This window comes from Pagrus pagrus (assembly GCF_965226575.1).
Source record: "Pagrus pagrus genome assembly, chromosome: 4".
Lineage (NCBI taxonomy): Eukaryota > Metazoa > Chordata > Actinopteri > Spariformes > Sparidae > Pagrus > Pagrus pagrus.
Genome location: NC_140188.1, coordinates 35,245,555 through 35,260,826, shown reverse-complemented (window position 1 = coordinate 35,260,826; position 15,272 = coordinate 35,245,555). Strand labels below are relative to the sequence as shown.

General features: G+C 40.1%; 1 protein-coding gene across 8 annotated transcripts in view; it reads right to left on the bottom strand.

The window, feature by feature from the left end:
- The window catches only part of fat3a (FAT atypical cadherin 3a), a 353,888-nt gene that overhangs the window by 14,242 nt on the left and 324,374 nt on the right, over nucleotides 1-15,272 (bottom strand). For all 8 annotated transcript variants that reach the window (XM_084350971.1, XM_084350970.1, XM_084350973.1 and 5 more), the window contains 2 exons: nucleotides 13,626-14,323; nucleotides 2,556-2,660 (listed from right to left, as the gene is read on the bottom strand). In XM_084350971.1, coding sequence (XP_084207097.1) covers nucleotides 2,556-2,660; nucleotides 13,626-14,323 — 803 coding nt within the window. The remainder of the gene's footprint in view (nucleotides 1-2,555; nucleotides 2,661-13,625; nucleotides 14,324-15,272) is intronic.

Genomic DNA, 15,272 nt, shown 5'->3' with positions numbered 1-15,272 from the left:
TGAAAAATGCTCGTCATGGTGTTAGTCTGGAGTCACCCCTCACACTGTGGCATTTCTTATGGTTTCTCACTAATGCCGGTTCTGTCTGCAGAGAACTACCTGGTCTGCTTATGGCACAGTCAAGACTTCTTGCTGAGTTTAGGGGATTTTGGGGGGAATTTGCATGCAATATTGTTTCCATATACTGTATGGATATAATAAAGGGTCTGTTTATCATCCATTCATTATTATTATTCATTATTCAATTCAATCTGGCAATTAAAGATTTTTAATTGCCAGATTTTTTTTGTGTACACTGAAGATTTGAAAATATGTGGTTTGCCTGAAAGGGAAAATCTACTAAATAAAGAAAGCAAAGTGAAATGATAAGTGAAATGAATTATTTTTCTTTATTTTCCCACAGTGTCTACCTGCTGTATGTTTCTAGCGTTGTGCATGTGCATTGTATACAACCAATCTTGAGCTGAGTTCTGCCTGCCTGCATACACGTTGTAGGAGCGTGGACACAGCACAAGCAAAAGCTAAGATAGTGTAATGATTTCTTCTGGTTCAAGACTATACAATTTTCTTTGTGGGTGTTCATCAATGATGAGAAATTATCTGATGCCTATCTTTTATAACGATTTAGTCATCAATGTTTTTTTAGACTCAGTGTAGCATTTCCTTTATCCAATTGGTCTCAAATGTGTTTTTTCTGAAGGTGAACTCAATGGTGTTTTCTAAATGTGGAAAAATCACTGTCCTGTCACATAAACCATTTGATTATTATCGCTGTTTGATATGAAGTGTCCATGAGTGTTAGGGGCTGGATGCATTATTCTGCGGAATTGATTTTGCCTGCAAAGTAATCCCCTGTTATTTTAGCTTCGGTCACTGACCTGATATCCACACTGTCTGTTAAAAATTGTATATACATATATTGATGTGCTGATAAAACCATTTAGTTCATTGATCTGAAGTAGTAGTGTGGATATATTATTGGCAGAAGTGTTGTTTTAACCTGCTGAGGTTTGCATCCACCTGTTTTTTTCAGCACATATGAATGTACACTTATGAAATTCTCAATGAGTCACAACAGCACCGAATATGAGCTGGTAACAGTCTTTACCCCTAAAGAGTCTTGAAAGAAACTTAAGAGGTATATGCATTATTTGTCTGCTGACAAATTCAGCCAGCCCTGAACACTCACGGACACTTCAAATCAAACTGTGATTGTAATCAAATGGTGCATTTGACAGACAGTTATTTTTTCTGCATTTTATAACCGCATCAAGTTTGTCCTCGGAATTAAAATGGTGCATGCAGAACAACAATCAACACAACAATCTGATTCGTCTTTTTTTTTTCCATTCGCAAGAACAGATTTAATAATTGAATGAATGGATTACACACAGACTGTTTAGTTAAAAAAGTCTGCAAAGATAACACAGACATACAAATTAAAGTAACTTCACAAATGCAAAGAAAGCCATGGGAGAATAAAACAATATTAAAACAAAATAGCAACAATGCCAGTATATTTCTACTGTTTGCCATTTTAGTTTCTACACTTCCATATTTGGACACCAGTCAGATTTTAGGAGGCATATGAAAGACAAAAGCAACAGTATAGATATAACTGAGGCAATATTCACATATTTAATCAATTGATGATTAGGGGCAAAAAAAAAAAACCTGCCATCTGTTATTTATGGTCATCCTGTAAAGTAAAACAATGAAAGGCATTGACTGCAAATAAATCTTTTGAATACAGGATGACATAATGTTAAAAATGAAACACAAAACCAAATACACAGCTTCAGCACAAAGGCTACAACCACCAATTCCACGCTGTGAAGCTGTCTCAACCCCTTAACCTCTTTGATGCTGCTTACTATGATATTGTTGTGAAATCATTATAAAGTACATTTGAGAAAGAACCATGGGAATGCATTCTTTTAACAATACTGACCTTCAAATGTCATTACATGTCAATGTAATGAAAATCTATATTAACCACACTTTTCCCTTGCCGTCTGTCCCGCATCTAGCCTACACTCACCAACCCAGCCATGTATACAATGATTTGTATTACTTATACACGTGTAAACCAAAAAAAGATATGTCTATTCATGGTAAGCCACTGGGGATTGTTGTTAAGCTCTATACCCTCCCTTCTTTTTATCTGCTTCCATGCTTTGAAGCTTTCTATTCCTCCTTCCTTTTCCCCTCTTACTCTCTGCATATACCCAGGTGCAAATACGGTCCTCTATGACTTCTGCCACTGAATCTAAGTGAGTGATTCTTATAGCACTTCCATGTGACTTTTATTTGTTGTGCAGCAAAGCACGTGAAAATTGTATTCGTTTTATCCTTACATAATGTGAAGTACATCACTCAAATTACACTTTTATTGGAGTTCTAGAGATTGATGATGAAACTTTTCAGACACAAGAGACACCTAAAGCATCTTCAAATAGCCCCACAAAATAACTTGTACACTATGGATCTGGGGATATTGGTATGTGGAAGAACCCTGAGCCACTAATGCTGAGAGTGTGAGATGTGTGTCTTACCATTGTCATCGCAGGAGTCAGACTGGAAGGAACTTAGTGATTGGATCTCAGAGTTACTGCCTTTGTTGCTGCCTGTTACTTCTTCTGCCATGTCAACCATCTTACCTGCAGAGAGAGGTCAGGGGGTGAGGAGGGCCAGATTCCAAAAAAGATACAAATTTAGAAAAACTGACTGTTGAGGAGCTGAACCTATGACTGTATGAGATGAATAACAGTACTTGGACATTCTCAGTATTATACTAGTGCTGGCAAGTTTATATCTTATGTTCATTTAGAACATATCAGATTCTGACCAGAGGACCAGAGAAGTTGACGTATCAACTCAAGCTTTTTACTCAAGTAAAAGTGTAAAAGTACTGGTTTCAAAACTACTTAAAGTATAAAAGTAAAAGTAATGTAAGGGAAAAAAATGCCATTAAGGACAAAAGCTTAGGCCGCGCCACAGGGGCCTATAGTGCACTACCCCACCTCCCCCAAAAAAACATCCTAATTTATAATAAGACATGGATTATGTATTAAAACATTTTTTAATACCAATATCAAGTTAATGTTACATTAGAAAACAGTTTTTTTAAGTACATCCAAAAAAGAGTGTAATTCACACAGAAAGCCGGCGCTGCGGCTCGAAAAGAGGTGTGACGGTACATGTCATGATGATGAATTTTTTCAAAGTGTTTCCCCCGGTGTCCTCCTGTTAATCCAAACATACACCTGCTGACTGTTTATAATCATATGGATGCTGTTATAATGTGTTGTGATCAGTGTTGGGGAAGTTACTTTTAAAAAGTAGTGTTTGCTCGTTACTCGTTACTTCTTAAAAAAGTAATCCCTAACTTTACTTAGTTACCCTCTATGGAAAGTAACTTTTTACGTTACTCGTTACTTTTATGTTACTTTTATGGTGCTCGACTTTGGGCAGAACTCCATCTCATTTCCTAAATGTGTATAGGCCTACATAAAGTTCTACTATGGAGGACATAACAGGTATTTCTTTCGTGCTCTTTATTATGAAAAATGCCACAGAGCACTTGACAAGAAAAACAAGAATACAAACAATAGTACCAGCCTCGATACCAGCCTCAAATTCTTCCCCTTATTTTCAATCAGTTCGAAATAATGGGAACACCTCCATCCCTCAAAAGTCACCATTGGTTGTTGTGGTTGCTCCGCTGTGCTTGCCATGATGACTGACTGCTCTCTGCATGCTATTGCTAGTACCAGCCTCAGGGTGGAATGAGAGCCCGCGACTATTGCGCAAGCGCCCAGCTGAGGCAGTGTCGCTGTCAAATCTGTCCCTGGGAAAAGTAACGTTGTGCCCAACTGAAAAAGGAACTACGTTTCGTTACCATATTTTCAGTAGTAATGCGTTACACCACTTTTTACCCGAAAAAAGTAGTTACGTTACTGTAACGCGTTACACCCAACGCTGGTTGTGATTGGGATCCTGACCCACCAAACATCCTGGAAAATGACAAAGTTACGTTTTTCTCTTAATTACATAATCGCCATCAGTAAACGGGACACTGTCTGACTCTATCACTTGCGGGGAGGGAGGCTGTTTATGGGGAAAGTTCACTAAAGTCTTCACCGCGACAAACAGTTGGTGAGTTAAAGTTCATTGCCGGGGACAGGCGCTGTTTTTCAGGCAGAAATGTGACGAAGAGTCGGCCGGACAGACACTTCTCCACGAATAGCCTATCTGCGGTATTTTTTTCCTCATATAAGTTGCCATAGCATATAAGACACAACCAGTTACTACGTTACTGTTGTATGGTCATGTAACGTTGCTTTGTGGGACATTTATCTATATTTTGTTGAGTGAAGGATCTGTACAGTTATCAGACAGTGAACACCAGACCGACACGCCCCCGCTATGCGCCGCCGGCTTATCCGTTCACACTGGTTCGGTTCGCCAACACTGTGCCTCTCTGGGGGCACATCAGAGGCGCAGCAAAATTTCACGAGTAATGAGGCTATTTTTAAAATGTAAGGAGTAGAAAGTACAGATAATTGCATGAAAATGTAAGGAGTAGAAGTAATAAGTCGGCTGAAAAATAATTACTCCAGTAAAGTATAGATACCCCAAATTTCTACTTAAGTAAGGTAACGGAGTATTTGTACTTCGTTACTTGACACCTCTGATTCTGACCTATATCAAAACTTATTCAGGTTTCCCAATATTAGGTTATTATACAATAATAAGTGTAAAGTATGCTATGCTAGCATAAATGAGAAATGACACTATTAAAGCAAAACTTTAGGTCAGCATGTGTGTACAGGAACTGGTATCATTAACAGTATCAGTTGGGTCCAGCATATGCTATTGCAGTTGTACTGAACTACGTCATCAGCCGGTGAATTCTAGCTTGCACAGCTCAGGTAAGGGTCACAGTACTTGGTCAGAGAACTCAAATTATTTATGAACCCTATTACACTATTATTTGAATTATGTTGATGTGATTAGTGATGTTTTATATAGTGTTTTCACAATACCTTTTACAATACACAATTTAACTCTTTGAGAGGTATCGTAATTGTAATAATAATAATTGTACTTTTGTTTTTCAAGGGCCTGTTTGAGGCTTTGTTTTACAGAATAATCTCTTTATGGATTGTGCATTTTGGTGAAATGATGAAAAGTCAAAAAAATATTCAAAAGTGCTGTCTGATGGTTTGTTTTTGTACTCCGCTGATAAAATATTATATTTATATGTCATTGTTTGAGTTTGTGGTTTTGTTCTTTGTCCTGTTCTATTAGGGTCCGGGCAGCTAAGCAGCCAGGACACTATTGTATTCCTAGGAATTCTTTCTTCTTCTTCTTTCTTCAGAGGAAGTCATACTTCCCAAGGGCGAAAACTCACCAAACTTTACACAAATGTCCGGCCCCATGCCAGATTTACTTAATTCCAAGGACATGTCAATATTCCTTCTGGGGGGGCACAAGCGTTTAAATTTAAAAACTTTAAAAATACCTACAAAATCAACAGTACATGCTACAGTTTTGAAACTTTCACCAAACTGTAGCCCCAATACTGCTGAAACTTTTGTACATTTAAACCTATTAAAAATTATTTAGTACATCACTCAGTTTTTTTTCAAAAACTGTAAAACTTTTAAAACCTATTTCCTCTCTCCTCCTTTGATTTATCAAAAATTGAGCCTCAAAAACTGAATTTTTCACAGCATTTTAAATTTTTCTTTCATGTGAACAATTGGAGTCAATGCAGTAATGACATAGCTAAACATCAGTTATTCACTTATGGAGCAAATCAATCATTTTTAAAATTACCAACATCTCCATGCTGCAATATGTGTATTTTCAGAGTTTTGTCTTGATAACTGAATTTTTTACAGTGGTTTCAAATCTGCCTGCACAACAGTGAATGGCTTACTCAATTTGTGAAGCCACTGTGGTATTGCCACTTGCCAATTAGCTCAGAGCGATAGATGACAGTCTTTGGTTCCAGAAGTTGTGGGTTCAAGCCTCAAGTGGTCCAAAATGAACATTGTTGTCAACTGTCTTGTCTTCCTATTCTCCTGTTTGTTGCTCAGAATTGCCTAAATTTGCCAAAAATAGCCCGGACCTGACCCATCGCTGCGCAGCAGCTATAATTAGGGTCCGGGCAGCTAAGCTGCCAGGAACCTATTGTATTCCTAGGAATTCTTTCTTTCTTTCTTTCTTTCTTTCTTTCTTTCTTCTTCTTCTTCTTCCGAGGAAGTCATACTTCCCATGGGCGAAAACTCACCAAACTTTACAGAAATGTCTGGCCCCATGCCAGATTTACTTAATTCCAAGGACATGTCAATATTCCTCCTGGGGGGGGGGCACAATAAGCGTTTAAATTTAAAAACTTTAAAAATACCTACAAAATCAACAGTACATGCTACAGTTTTGAAACTTTCACCAAACTGTAGCCCCAATACTGCTGAAACTTTAGTCCACTTAAACTCATTACAAATTATGAAGTCCATCACTCAGTTTTTTTCAAAACCTGTAAAACTTATAAAACCTATTTCCTCCCACAATTTTTGCCCAATTGTCACCAAACTTGCATCTTCAGACCGTCCTCCACAAAACTTGTTCCTTGGATTTTTGATTTATCAAAAATTAAGCCTACAGTGCATCAAAATGTTTGACTGTAAACAGTACTGTAAACATATACTATCAAATTCTTGCTAAATACATTTTCAATCTTCCTGAAAAAAATTGAGAATATTTTGGAGTCATGGTTGATGGAGTTTGGCAAATATCAGAATTTTATCTCAAAAACTGAATTTTTGAGAACATTTTGAATTCTGCTCTCATGGGAACAACTGGAGTCAATGGAAGAGTGGCATTTTTAAACATCAAATTTTCTCTTATGAAGCAAAACACTTTAAGTTAAAAACAAATCACCAACATTTCCATGCTGTCAAGATGCAATTTATGTATTATCAGATTTTTTTTAAGTCAAGGAATTTCTGACATTTTGACCATTTTTGAAATCTGCCTTGACAACAGCTGCCCAGACAGTGACTCCCTGAGTCGACAAATCAAGCTACACAGCAGGTCTCACTTCCAGCCAATTAGCTCAGTGAGTTAGGAGCTGGTGCTTGGTATCAGGGGTTGTGGGTTCAAGACCCAGCAAGGATGATGATGATGACAGATCAAAATGTCAGATGTCCTCAACATGAAACACAAGACCATTGTCCTGATGGTGGCATCGCAGCAAGCCTCTAAATTAAATAAAAACAAATAGCTTGAACTGGACCATGGAAGAAAGCTAACCAATTTTTGCACAAAGGTCCAGTCTCATGCCAGATTACCTCAGCTGTAAACCCAAGCCAATAGTCCTGATGGTGGTGCTACAGCAAGCGTCTAAAGTTCAAAACTTTGAAAATTCATAACAAATCAACCATACTTGCTACAGCTTCAGAACTTTCATCAAACTGTAGCCTCAACATTGAAGAAACTTTTGTACATTTAAACCTATTAAAAATTATGAAGTACATCACTCAGTTTTTTTTCAAAAACTGTAAAACTTCTTAAACCTATTTCCTCTCTCCTCCTTTGATTTATCAAAAATTGAGCCTCAAAAACTGAATTTTTCACAGCATTTTTAATTTTTCTTTCATGTGAACAATTGGAGTCAATGCAATGATGACATAGGTAAACACCAGTTATTCACTTATGGAGCAAATCGATCATTTTTGAAATTACCAACATCTCCATGCTGCAATATGTGTATTTTCAGATTTTTGTCTTGATAACTGAATTTTTTACGGTGGTTTCAAATCTGCCTGCGCCACAGTGACTGGCTTACTCAATTTGTGAAGCCACTGTTGTATTGCCACTTGCCAATTAGCTCAGAGCGATAGATGACAGTCTTTGGTTCCAGAAGTTGTGGGTTCAATCCTCAAGTGGTCCAAAATGAGCATTTTTGTCAACTGTCTTGTCTTCCTATTCTCCTGTTTGTTGCTCAGAATTGCCAAAAATAGCCCGGACCCGACCCATCGCTGCGCAGCAGCTATAATTTTGAAGTTATATCCTCCTGTGTCATGTCTCACTTTCCATTGCCTCCCTTTGTTCGTGTTTCTGCTCCTCCCTGATGTGTTTCACCTGTGTCCAATTATCCCGACCTCCCTTGTGAATAGTCTGTGTGCTCCCGGCTCTCTTTGTCAATTCATCTGTTTAGTTCCGTAAGCCAGTGTCCCAGCTTCCCATGGTTTTTTTCTGGCTTTTATTCCTTGTGTTTTTCCTAGTTTGTACTTTGTCTTGCTTTTAATTCCTGGATTACTTGTTTTTTTGCCTTTGCCTGCTTTGTGTTGTTGCCTCTTTTTTGGATTGTGGATTTCATAGACTTTGGGTTTTTTTCAGCTTTATTTATTAAAGCTCTCTTTTCATTTACCTTCCAGCATGTGTGCCCGGCATGTGTGTCCTGCATTTGGGTTAGGGTTAGGGTTCATTTGGAGCATACAGAGGACAGACATCTAGAGTGTCCCCTGTTGTTGTAGAATGTTTCATTAGTGTACCATGGGCTTTAGGGGTAAATTAAATACTATCTTCTATCTGTTTTTCAGGTAGTTGAGTGTGCACTTGACAGCTGTGTCATTATGCTAGACATGACTGACACATCCCTAGTCAATTTCTATGCACAAATATCAACATTTTAACATAATGTTAAAGGTATGTAAAATGACAGTGTGGTGTTTAACAGGAAAGATCTGACATATAAGGAATATATAGATCCCAGGCCAAAAGAAACTGTATTAAATCCAAGCAGCTCATTTGGGTGTGAGCAGGCCTGGATCAAGAAGGCAGGGGCCCCTGGGCACAAATTCTTGGATGGCCCCCTGAATACAAACATGCACACACACGGACCTCCATCAGCTCCATCTCTCTCCTCCTCAGCTCTGTCTCTCCTCCTCAGCTCTGTCTCTCTCCTCCTCAGCTCTGTCTCTCCTCCTCAGCTCCATCTCTCCTCCTCAGCTCTGTGTCTCTCCTCCTCAGCTCTGTCTCTCCTCCTCAGCTCTGTCTCTCTCCTCCTCAGCTCTGTCTCTCCTCCTCAGCTCCATCTATCTTCCTCAGCTCTGTCTCCCTCCTCCTCAGCTCTGTCTCCCTCCTCCTCAGCTCCATCTCTCCTCCTCAGCTCTGTCTCTCTCCTCAGCTCCATCTCTCCTCCTCCCCTGTCTTAGAAAGGCTTTTTCCTTGCTTTCCTGTTTGCAAACTCAGTCACAATCTCATCAAAGTCCAAGTTCCTGACAAGCTGAGACTCAATGGCCATCAGTGACAGTGCACAAAGGCGCTGTTGTATTTGCGTTGTTTGAAGTTCATTCTTAATTCTTGCCATCTGTGAAAACGATCTTTCTCCTTCACAGTTTGTGACTGGCAGTGTCAGAAAAATACGTAGGGCTACAAACACATTGGCAAAAATTGATTGCAGACCATGTTTAAAGGGCACCTGCAGCAGTTTTGGAGGAGACTTATCTTGATCGCTCTGCACAAAGCATCTGTTGATGCTGTATTTCATCTGCCAGGTTCTGATCTAAATCAGAAGGGTATAAGGCACAGAGTGCATCAGCCTGTTTATGAACAGTGGGCAAATCACCAGATTCCAAGTTCAGCAGAATCCCAAATCTGTCAGTGATGTTCTTGTATGCCTCCATTCTGTGGGCTAAACAGCTGCTTAGCTTGTCAATGATGACACTGAACGTTTCTATTTCATATCGCTCCTGGCCTTTCAGTGTTACCTCATACTCTGTAGATTCATCGGGAAGTGCTTTGCGCCTCTTGACCCTCTGTAGTTCATCACGATATGACTGGCACACACCAGGAACACTCTTTGCGGCTCTTTCAAAATGGTCAAATTGGTCTCACAGTGATACAACCGATGATCTCAAAGACTCTAACAGACCAATGCTGTCATCAGATCCAGGTCAGCCTTTTGCAGTGTTTCACTTGTCACTTTAAATCTGCTTAAGACACTGTCCCAAAACTGTGCCATAAATGACATATCAAGACTGCCTAATTTTGATCAATCACAGTGCTGCTGCCTCATTGCGTGTTTCACATTTTTCTCCCATATCAGATGAAATGCTCTGAAGTACATCCCTTATTTGTGCATAATTTCTACTAAGTGCCCTAGATGCATCTGCATGGCAGCTCCAACGTGTTGATGATAGTGATTTCAATGTCATGTCTACCTTGATGTCTGCATTATTGAAGATTCTGTTCCATCTTTGAGTGGAACCTGCACAAAAGGCATATAGGGACTGCATGAGGTCAAAAAAATGACTTGCATCTTGACAACTGCCTTCAGTACTGTTGGCACCCACCACATTTAGAGAATGTGCTGCGCAGGGTATATAATGGATTAAGGGGTTCTTGTTCTTCAAGTGAGCCTGCAGCCAATTATAACGTCCAGACATGTTACTTGCATTATCATATGCCTGGCCTCTGCAGTTTGCAAGATCTAGGCCTGAACTGTCAAGCACAGCCATTACAGTATTGGCCAAGCTCTCCCCTGTGTGATTCTCAATTGGCTCAAAGCCAACAAATTGCTCAATTATTTTTCCTTCTTCATTCACAAATCGAAAAATTAAGGTCAGTTGGTTAATATGTGACAGATCAGGAGTGGAGTCCACAATCACAGAAAAGTACTTGGCATGCTGTATGCTGTATGCAGCTATGGTAGCTTTCACTTTGTTGCCCATTTGCTTTCATATATAGTGGATGAAACATAGGATGTGCTTCCCCTTCCCTTTTGACCATACTTATTCATGTGTTCAGCCAGAAAAGGATCAAACTGTGAAATGACCTCCAGAATGCCAAGAAAGTTACCATTGTGTGGTGATCCAATAACTTCATCATCACCACGGAAAGGCAACCCCCTTTCACTTAAAAACTTAATGACAGCCACGACACGTTTCAGCACCTGGCGCCAGTAGCGCTTCTCTCCCTCCAGTTTTTGCACTAGTCGAGCGTTCACAGTCCTGCTGACAGATGAGTGCCGAAGCAATGCTAGCATACAACTACAGTGCTCTGCGCTTTTCTCATGATCCCGCACACGTTCAGGGTGTTTCCAGTCAGAGAAGCCACTAACAAATTGATGTTTCTTTGTTGAAAAGAGCATGCAGGCAAAGCAATTAATGTTACCTGTAGATGGTGAATATGTCATCCAGTCACGGGAAACTCTTTCCTCATTTAGTAAACGGCAGTAGATCAGATCGTTAGTAAAGGAGCGCCTTTACCGCCCAAACCGCCATCATGAGTTGAGGCCGAGTATTTGCTCATTCTGTTATGAAACGCAGCAGGTCCACGATCAATTAGGACAGCGCGAGCATTTTCATTAATTTCGCCCCACAATGCTGGATCCGACACCTGGTACATCCACTCATGCGAGTTGCCGGTTTAAGTACCGGATGTGCTCGGGCTGCCAGATCAGCTCACACCGGTGCTGTGGCTGCAGCTAGCAACAGGCTGACACTCGCTTCCCCCGGCATCTTCCTCTAGCTCCGGGTTCGCTTGCAGGCAGTCCTCCTCCACAGTGTCAGCTTCGTCCTGATGTTCCTGACTCTGTTTGAATAAAGTTTGGATGGATGGTACACTTCTCAAAAAAGTTGCCTCCCTCTCCTCCTTTTCTCTTTTACATTTTCACTTACTGCAACCGCTTCTTTCACTCATTTTTTTCCAACTACTTCCCCACGATCCGGTCTGTTCAGCACTGTCATTTATGGACAGTGGCGTGGGGGCAGAGCTGGCTGTTCCCATGGTTTCCACACTTGCACTTGACCAATTAAATCGTTGTCTTTAGTTAAAAAAAAAGAGGGTGTTTTTTATTGGTTATACATGGTGTCAATATCAGTGAGTAGAAGAGAAACACGCATTTCTGGTTGGGCCCCAGGTGCACGTGGGCCCCTGGGCCTGTGCCCACAAAGCCCATTGGATAATCCGGCCTGTGAGACTGCGTGACTTGACAACCTATGTTTTGCACTGCATTAGGCTACACAAAGGTATCTGTACCTCTAATTAACAAAGCTGGCCAGTATTGCTGACAATGTCTAAAACAAGGTATATTGGATTTAGCAATTAAAATGGCAAAAGAGAGTTGGCAACTAACAAAACAATCTGAGCTCAAAGTTCCAGTACCAGTGTACCAGTTTGCCATGCTTTCAAACTTTCAAGCACCTAGACACTAGCCATATAGTATGCATATCCATAGCAACACAGCTTTCACATTCCCAATATTAGTGGTAAACTCATCCATATTGCCAACATGCCAATTTGATTTGCATTTGAACTGTGACCTGATTATAGCTGCACAAATAATCAAAAATATAATTGAAATTGCAAAATGGCCAAGTGCGGTATTTAAATCACTGAGGCATAATATTTTGATAAAGGTAAAATGTGTGATAAACAGCATTATAACCAACATTATAATGACCTACAAATCTTGTTCTTCTTCTTGTTCTTCTTCTTGTTGATTAAGCTCGCCTCATTGGTACTCGTTGCCAAAAACCTTAACCATCAGACCATCAGTCACTCCTGTGAGATGCACTCCTTGCAAATAGAAATTTGACACCTAAGTAGTATTTACCTTTTCCAACAGCCTGTAGTACTTCTCTAGTGCGACTCAAAAGAAGATGACAAAATCAGATCCGTCTATACTAGCTAGCTCACAACAAAGATAAACTCTCTTGTGATGTCTTTATATCCGTTGCTTGCTCCTGATTTTCTTATATTTCCAATATTTCTTTGAAGACATATTTTTACTTTTAACTACAATATAGCTAGGTGTGTCAGTAAACTACAGTAGATTGTCTTAACTCTCCACATTGATGTCATTTTGAAGTCAACTGTTTAACCTGTTTAGTTTTAGTCAACTGTTTTGTTTGGATTTGTTTAAACAGTGCCATGGGTATTTAGTTGTAAAAAAACATTCTAAAGCCCATTTCTAATGAAAGATTCACTTTGAGACAAAACTGTTTTAGAATGCTGCAGGAAAAAGTTGCAGCAGTGTGAACTGGCCCATCTCAGCTCGACTAAGGCTAACTGAATGTGTCAGCTGCGACTCAGCTTGTCAAATCACTGGTGGCTCGTTATAAAACATTACGCACATAATGCATTAAGTGCCTCATAGCGACGTCAGCTGGCCAGTTGCAAGCTGTGAGGATGGTTGAAATGGCAGTTTTGATTTGAGGAGAAGAGAGGATCACTTCATAAGTTTGGCTGAGTAACAGCTGTGACTGTATGTAAACGACAATTTCACTGCTGACAATGTCTCAAACAAGGTAGACAAACAAGGATGTAGCCATCAAAATGGCAAAACATAGTTGCCAGGCTGCTGCTAACATTTCTCTCTGGAAGACATGAAAAGCTATAACTTCAGTTTCAACTGCTACAGTAATGTGACAATAATTTGCATAATAGAATGTAAAAATATAATGTGTTATAATTTGATATTGGGGCAAAGGTATCTCCAAAATACATGTTATGAACCTGCAGTACTCACACAGAATTTTAATTTTATAACCCTAATTTATTCTAACTGCAAGTTCTTACTTTAGCTGGTAATAAAACACACTCACCCTCATCACTGTCCCATGGGCTCTTGTGTATGGAGTCACAGTCTGAGCGACAGGGTGACACTGGTGGCAGGTTGGGAGCCACGCTGCACACCACCACTCCTCTCCTGGTAGTTCCTGACAGGATCCTTGGTGACTCAGGGTGAAAGGTGCTCATCTCTGTATGTTCAACACTACGCCCATCCACCATTCTCTCCAGCGTGGACCGTGGGTCTCCTTGGAAACAAGGTGTATATGCCATTGGCCTCACAGGAACTTGCGGAGGTCCAATCATCCCACCTGCCCCCAATGTCGGCTCTGTGTAAAGGTTTAGGGGGTCTCCTGGTGTGCAGTGTAGGGTCTTGAACTGAACACCATTGGCCTTGTTGAGGAGTGCTGCAGTGGCTGGGTCTTGCACCAGTGATAGGTTGTTCCGCGTGTAGTCTTTTTGGAATACCTTCTTTCGGAAAGCAATGAAGAGGATGATGAGGGTGATGATGACAAAAAGCACTACAGCGATGCCAATCAGCTCCTCTTTACCGACCACAGCATGACCTGCCTGCATGTCAGGGACGACAACAGGCCGTAGGCTGCAGCGCTGGCCCACGAAGCCTGCCGTGCAGTTACAGTAGAAGGAACCATGAGTGTTAACACAAAGGCCGCCATTCTCACACTCACCCTCTGGATTGCTGCGGTCGCATTCATTCACATCTTCCTGACAGCTGCAGAATGGAGTGACAGAGGAAAAAGGGGAAGAGACTGGTGTGAGTTAATAGTGTAATAATAAATTTGGACTGATAAGTTACCTGCTCCCTGATGGGAGTTAAAGCCAGAAAGTAAGAGAGTAAGATGAAATGCAATGAGGATAGATTACAGAGGATGTAATCCCTTTGTGGTCTCACAACACAATCTCTTTTTCTTTAGTATGATTAAGCTGCCGTATGTGGAATATCAACGGTATTGTTTTATATTAAGGTTTTTAAGTGTTAGTTAATAGGTAATAAGGCTCTTTTAAAAGATGCTTTTAACATTAATAAGTCTATATAAAAGTTTTAACAAATGCATCAACATGTTAGATTATAAGACATTTATAAGCACTAAGAAACATGTTTCTAATCAAATAAACACAAAAACAATGGTCCAATGGTAACTTAAAAACTGCTGTTAACTGATGATTAGTGGCGTTCATAGTTAGCTCATCTGGTACTTGGCCACAAAGCTGAATCGTAACTGCAGTAAAAAAAAAGAACTGTTCTCGGCATTATATAGAGTTTATGTTGCAAAATCATAGTTAGAGGTGGCATATAAGGCTCATTTTCAGGTTCATATTTCTATTTTGGGTTTCTACTAAAATAGATTGACATGCTTTAATCCTCAAAAAACCCATACGTTTTCTTGCCCAGCACTGTATTCATTCCTTCTCTGTCTGTGGTTGATCAACTCACACACACTTGAGCACAACTCACTGTGGGTGCATTCCAAATCACATACTTTTTCTTTTTACTTTTAGTATGTACTGTACCCTTGCAAAGTACATACTGTTGCATGCAGTGTGCATACAATTAGAACATAGTACTTCGTCATGGCAGTGCACCTTGAACTTTGACCCTCTTGCACCTACATCTCTTGCATAAACGTGCTGTGCCGGATGTAGGTGAGTACAAAGAAAAG